This window comes from Arachis duranensis, chromosome 2, assembly GCF_000817695.3.
Source record: "Arachis duranensis cultivar V14167 chromosome 2, aradu.V14167.gnm2.J7QH, whole genome shotgun sequence".
Lineage (NCBI taxonomy): Eukaryota > Viridiplantae > Streptophyta > Magnoliopsida > Fabales > Fabaceae > Arachis > Arachis duranensis.
In genome coordinates this window covers 82178028-82184664 of record NC_029773.3, presented here as the reverse complement: position 1 = coordinate 82184664, position 6637 = coordinate 82178028, and the positions used below count along the sequence as shown (strand labels likewise).

The following is a 6637-nucleotide window of genomic DNA, read 5'->3' as shown; positions in this document are numbered from 1 at the left end:
GTTGTTGGTAACATGCCACTGAATTTGTTGGCAGCTACATCAACAATTTGAAGCTTTTCCCAGTTGCAAATCACATTGGAGCATCCAATATGTCCATAAAATTTGTTTGACCTCAAGACCATGACTCTCAGTGCAGAAATGTTCTTCAAGAAGCATGGGAACTCATCAATCAATTGATTGTTTCCAACATTTAAGACTTGGAGGTTTTGGCAATTAGCCAAAGATTTTGGGATGGTTCCCTCTAAAAGATTTCCATTGAGATCAAGAAACCTTAGATCACAAGAAGTTGAGAATGTATCTGAAATTTGGCCACTGAGTTTGTTTCCAGCAAGACTTAGAAGTTTCAGGGAGCTACTCTTCCTTGTTGTCAAGCACTCAGGAATGTTGCCAATGAAGCCATTATGTGAAAGATCAAGCACTCTAAGAGTTGAAATATTGCAAATGGATTCATCGATTTTTTCATGAAAATTGTTGCCTGATAAAAATATATAAATTGAAAAAGGAATAGAGCTACCAATTTTTGCTGGTATAGAACTGAATCTATTATTGGAGTAGTCCAAGTAAACCATGTTCTTGGTGAAAATGTGTGCTGGCCCTTGCAATTGATTGTCATGAAGATCAAGCAGGAATATGACTGAACTCAGATTTTGGAAAGGACCTTCCATATCCGTTAGAGAATTCTGAGAAAGATTCAAGCCGGTCATAAACTCAAATCTCCAAATCCAGTTGGGTATGGTTCCTTCAATTTGGTTGCTGGATAAGTCTAAATAAAGCAAAGTACTTTGATTTCTCAAAAATGAAGGAAATGTACCCAACTTGCATGAAGCCAAACAGAAATGCTTCAACTTGGGAAATGGAATGTCATTGTCATCCACAACTGACAAGTTGTTGTGTGAGAAATCAAGTGTTGCCAAATTTTGTAGCCTTTGACGAATCATACTCAATTTTATGGTGCCATTGAACTTGTTTATGGTAAGTTGAAGTAAACTGAGCCTTTTCAGTTGAAAGATAGACATAGGAATATGCCCTTGAAAATTGTTATCACTTAAATCAAGCATCTCTATTGAGGAAGAGGAACCATTTGGGAACTCATCAAGTTGGCCATCAAATCTATTGTTAGCAAGAAAGAGAAGTTGTAGGGATGGAAGTGAAAACAAAGATGAAGGGAATCTTCCATGTAGAGAGTTAACTTCTAAATTAATGCTCACAAGATTTGTAAGGCCTTCAAAATGGGTGGATGGAAGTGTACCATTTAGATAATTGTGATTAAGATACAGAGTTTTCAAGGCCTTTGATCTATTGAAAGATGGAAGTGGACCAGTAAGATTATTGAATGACAAATCAAGATAAACAAGTTGGGCAAGATTTGAGATTGAATTGGGAAGTGTCCCATTGAATTGGCAATTGGACAAATCTAGCGTAGAAAAATGTTTCAAATTGCCAATAGAATCTGGTATAGGACCTGAGAAATTTGTGTGGCTAAGATTCAAGTGACTGAGAGATGCTTGATTTGGGAAGTTTGTTAAGGAACCATGAAGACCTTGATTATCAGACACATCAAGAACTTGAAGTGATGGTAGTTGCAAGATATTTTTTGGAAAAACTCGACTCAATCCGCAACTTCTGAGCTGCAATGTGTTTAAGCCAGACAAATTCCCAAAGTAATCAGGAACTGGGCTTGACAAATTGTTATGGTCTAGTTGAAGTACCGAGAGAGATTGAAGTTTTGTTAATGAAGGATCAAGAGGGCCAGAGAGATTGGAAGAGGACATACTCAAAACTCGTAAACCTTGTAGGGAAGACACAGCATGGCACCACTCCTCTCCTTTGGCTGAAATTGCAACACCATCTAGATACAGTTCTTTGATTCTTGTAAAGTTTTGCACAAACTCTACAATGTTTGGCTTCTCAAGTTTTAGACCATGTTGTGATGATGAGGTGAATGTGGTAGACAAATCTAGAGTTCCCAACTTGGACAAGTGAGAGATTTCAGTTGGAATTTGTCCCATGAAACCAGCATTTGACAAATTCAAATACCTGAGATTCTTCAGGTTTTTGAACTCGGAATTAATTCCAAAGTGGAACTCATTATAAGCCAAATTCAAATTCTGCAAATATTGCAGTTTGAAGAGACTAGTTAAGTTTCCTCCAGTGATGAATTCATGGCTTATGTCAAGAGCAATAACATTTCCCTTGGTGCTGCAAGCTACACCTTTCCATTGGCAACAATCATCAGTGTGGTTCCAATGAATTAGTTTATTGGACTTAGCTGGGCTAAATATGAGGTTGTTCTTCAAATGGAGTAGCAAAGATTGTTGATGGCCAAGACATTGGGAAGTAACAATGTTAATGGTGTAAGTGAAGTTTAATAGGGACAAGGGTAGTAGCAAGTAAAACCACAAGATAAGGGCGGTTTTCATTATGAGAGGCAACTTATAAATTATAATCTATGACTATGATAAATGAGATGTATGGAAGAGTAGTGAATATAGTTTTTTTATTTTGCATATGAGAAAATGTTATCCGTTCCTTTTATAGATTCCAAATCATATGTTATACAACTCAACTGCGTGCAATATGTGGTATTGTAGTAAGTCATCATCAACAAAAAATGCACAAAGTCCTCCAAGATTGTGATTGCATGTAGTAGTCTCTCCACTCATCCCTTATCTTCACACTTCAGTGATGAAACAAACGAACTGTGACTTCGTTCCATCGCCCAATCTTTACGTTTTATTTTGTTGCACCAAAATGATTATCATTTTCTCCTTTTATTTTCTTCCCCTCATTGCCAATAATTTTCATTGATGATAACAACATATAACAGTAGCCTATACGGTAGGGTGACAAGTAACAACGGGTATCATGTGATAACACTTAAAATATCCTTTTTTTTAAGACGTTTACATATCATGATATGACATCTTTATTAAACCAGTTAATAATTTATTTTTAATAAATATGAACAAAATTGGTTTATTATAACAACAATAGTAAACTCAATTGTCTGCATTATAATTATTAGACTTGATTTGATTCGATCGATTTACACAATCTAAACCGAATCATGTTTAAATTTTTTGATAAAAATTTTTTGATAAAAAGATAAATATATCCCTGATTTTTGTTTTAAAAAACAAAAAAATCATAATCCAGTAGGTTATGTAAATTGGTCGATTCGACCGGATCTGATAACAATTGGGTTTATTGTTATTGTTATAAAAAATCAGTTTTATTTTAGTTTGTTATGAAATTAAAAAACAACCGGTTCATTAATACGTCCAATAATAATACGACACATAAGTGTCTTTACAAAAAGACGTTTTACGCCTCTTTATAAGAACATCAATGTAACATCCTCACTACCAGAAAATCACGCTTCCGGCTGCGCCACTCTAATTGCAAGAAGTATTACGACTACTTTATATACTTAATATTAAAATAGGAGCCTGTGACTCAACACCGTATTGCTGAGACTTCTTACATAATAACTTATAATATAATATATATAAAACATACAACTCCTATCCCTCTTACGAAATTGTAATAACAAAGACGAGGGAAGAGAATAATCTAATTAATTCAACATATAAACCAAACGCAGTATAACTCCTCTTAATGCTTCTTCTTCCGGTTCCTTAAAAGGTAAAGCTATAGGGGGTGAGAAGAGAATAATCTAATTAATTCAACATATAAACCAAACGCAGTATAACTCCTCTTAATGCTTCTTCTTCCGGTTCCTTAAAAGGTAAAGCTGTAGGGGGTGAGAAGTGAGAACCTAACCACACGGTCTCACCATGGAGTTTCAAAGTTGTCATAAGATATTTAGTAAGAAAACTGTTTTCAAGATCACTGATTATCATTGCCTTATGAATCTTTTAAAAACCAATAAGTAAATGTTCAAAACTTTTTCAAAGAAACAATGTTTAATCTTTTAGAAATCCAAAACCTTTCCTTTCTTAAAAGAAAATCTCAATCAAAAACCAACCACGCAATCAACAACACAATCATTAATTCAACACCAAAATTCATTCTCAAATGTAACACGTCAGGACAAACACAAGCAAGACAGACAAGGAAAGCACAAGTAGGTAACAATTACAGCAAATAGTTCAAGTAGCAGTTAAGAACAGTTTAGCAATTAGGCAAACCCAAACAAGTTCAAACGCAAATAAAGCATACAAGTGCATATGATGCATGCCTGTCCTATGGCTGATGAGGCTCATCTGTCGGTTATCCAGCCAACCTGACAAGTCTGAATTGTCCTTAGACTGTCCCCCATCGCGCATCCCCATGAGTCTATGCATAGATTTACATTCATACATCATTCAAATCACTCACTGGGGGCTATCCATACCTGGGAATTTATACGTGCCCGGTCATCCTTACGACGTAGGGTCAACAGAGTATCAAGATCCAACCTGGAACACGTGGTGGCAAGCCACGGTTCTTTACCCAGGGAACTCGTATCTCAGATAAACGTGCAGAAGCCACATATGTTTATTCATAATCATTCATCCATCATCATTTCCGCATTTCATTAACAATTCATATCAAACCAATCATTATTCAAGCCATAAGTCACTTTTTATTTCTCAAATCTCTTCAAACTCATAATTCAACTTTTCTCAAAATCAATTCCTTTTCAAATCTTAGTCGCTTAATATAACATTTTACAAAACTTCCAAGAGACTTTCAATCATCACCTTAAAACGGAACTTTCTTTGAGAAGACACAAGACTTTAGGGAAGAATAACCTGCCTCACTTCTCAAACTCTTTAGAAATCCTCGGAATCATAATTACTCAAATTGAAATCATTTAAAATGGAGACTTAAAACCAAAACCAAGGCATGTAGGCCAAAAGTTCCGAGCCAGTTTCAAAACCAACATTATTTAAGTCCAAAAACCCAATTTCTTTTCATTCTTAAATCGGAAACTTTCCCAAAGGCTTGGATTTATTTAGTTAAGATTTAAAGAATACTTCAAAAACAATGCGAAATTAAGTAATCAAAGTTTAATTTTCTTTAAAATCTGCTAAAAATCCTCCAAGGGTACTTCTTTGACCAAACCGCAAAACATAGGTCTCCTCATGTTTAAATCAAACTTAAAACATAAGCTTTCCTTAAAAGATTAAACTTGAATCACCTGTTTCTTAATAAATCAAGAACCAAACAATAGAACCTCTCGAATCCAATCCTTTTCTAAATCATACTTGAAAACAAAATCTTGAATTTCATAAAATTTCGGCAACATCTCCCCTAAAACTTGGACTTTGCCACCCGTTTCGGGTCCCAACCAAACCAGTATACAATCCCTTCCACGAGTTCAAAACCAAATCAGTTTAAAATCAGACTAATTTCGAAAATTTCATATCCTTCTTATAATTCAAGAAATCAAATCCAAACTCAATCCATTTTCAATGAACCAACTCGTTTTCCAAAATTGTAATGAAATATTTCAGCAACCAACCATATAACAAAATCAAACAACAATCCAATCCAACCACAAATACGTTCATCACAAAACAGCCCAGCAATACATAAGGCTTATCCAATCACCAAAAGTATATTTATCACATTAATATCCATTATAACAACTCCAAATCATAAAATTAAGTTCTTTAAAAAGACTCCTACCTCGATAAGTGAACCCATAACCCAAACGCATTAACGAATTCCTTTCATCTCGTCTCGAAACCAATGGCAGCTTTAATTCATAGCCCGCACACTTTCGCAACAGCATAAACACCTTTAAGTCACAACATGCAACCCCGGTTATGAACTCCTAAAACATCAATATCATGGAAACTTCAAAACACATAACAGAAAACCAAAGGCGAGGATTCCGAGATATAGACACTTACTGGAATAAAAGAACGACACGCCAGCCACCCCAAACTTAACCGGCAGCAGCTCCGACAGCGGCTAGGAGCTTCAGTGGCTCAGCAACAACCTTAATTTTTGACAAGCAGACTCATAAAATCAACCCTACAACATCTATACATCAGAATCCTTAACCACAGATAGTAAGAATGATTACAGAAAGAGCTTCAAGGCGCGGGCAACTCACTGTAAAAAGAAGAATGACAGAAGTGGAGCGGCGGCTCCGATGGCGACCTCCGGCAGCGGTGACGGAGACAGCTTCACTGACGGCGACGTGGTTTGGCGACGGGTCGGCTGGGCGGACCGGCGGCGACAGATCCGACGCGCGTCTCTTCTCTCCATGGCTGAGCTCCCACGCGGTTCTGTTTCCTCCCTCGCGCATCCTTCTCTCGTGGCGGAACAGTGGTGGCGTCAGCATGGAGCGCGGCGCGGCGGTGGTGACAGAATTGAGCTTCCCTCTTTGGCGCATCTCTTCTTCCCGACGGCGCAGCTGGCGGCGGCAAGGACGAATGGCAGCGACAGGTTACGGCGGTGCGAGCTTCTCCTTCTCTTCGCGGTTCTGGAGGCGGCTCGTGGACAAACCGGCAACCCGCGGCCTCCTCCTTCGCGCGTCTCTCTTCCCCGCGCGGTCTCCTCAACGCTGGCACAAACGGCGACGCGACGGCGGTTGTGGCGAGGCGGCAGTCCTGAGCGGCGCGGTGGTGGCGTGACGGCTTTCCCTTCCCCAGCGCTCTCCTTCTCTCTCTCGGATCCC

General features: G+C 38.0%; 1 protein-coding gene and 1 long non-coding RNA gene across 3 annotated transcripts in view; both read right to left on the bottom strand.

Annotated features, from left to right (window-relative positions):
- LOC107475362 (receptor-like protein 7) overlaps nt 1–2915 on the bottom strand; it is a 3962-nt gene extending 1047 nt beyond the window's left edge. The window contains exon 1 of the mRNA XM_016094990.3: nt 1–2915. Coding sequence (XP_015950476.1) covers nt 1–2420 — 2420 coding nt within the window. The 5' untranslated portion in view covers nt 2421–2915.
- A 223-nt stretch (nt 2916–3138) lies between these two features.
- On the bottom strand, nt 3139–6631 carry LOC107475361 (uncharacterized). 2 transcript variants are annotated; one of them, XR_008005697.1, is made up of 3 exons: nt 6071–6631; nt 5865–5988; nt 3139–5785 (listed from the first exon to the last, which is right to left on the bottom strand). It is a non-coding gene; the product is annotated as an uncharacterized LOC107475361 (long non-coding RNA). The 2 variants fall into 2 exon arrangements; XR_002370988.2 differs by having other exon boundaries at nt 5865–5953.
- Between the last annotated feature and the right edge of the window lie 6 nt (nt 6632–6637).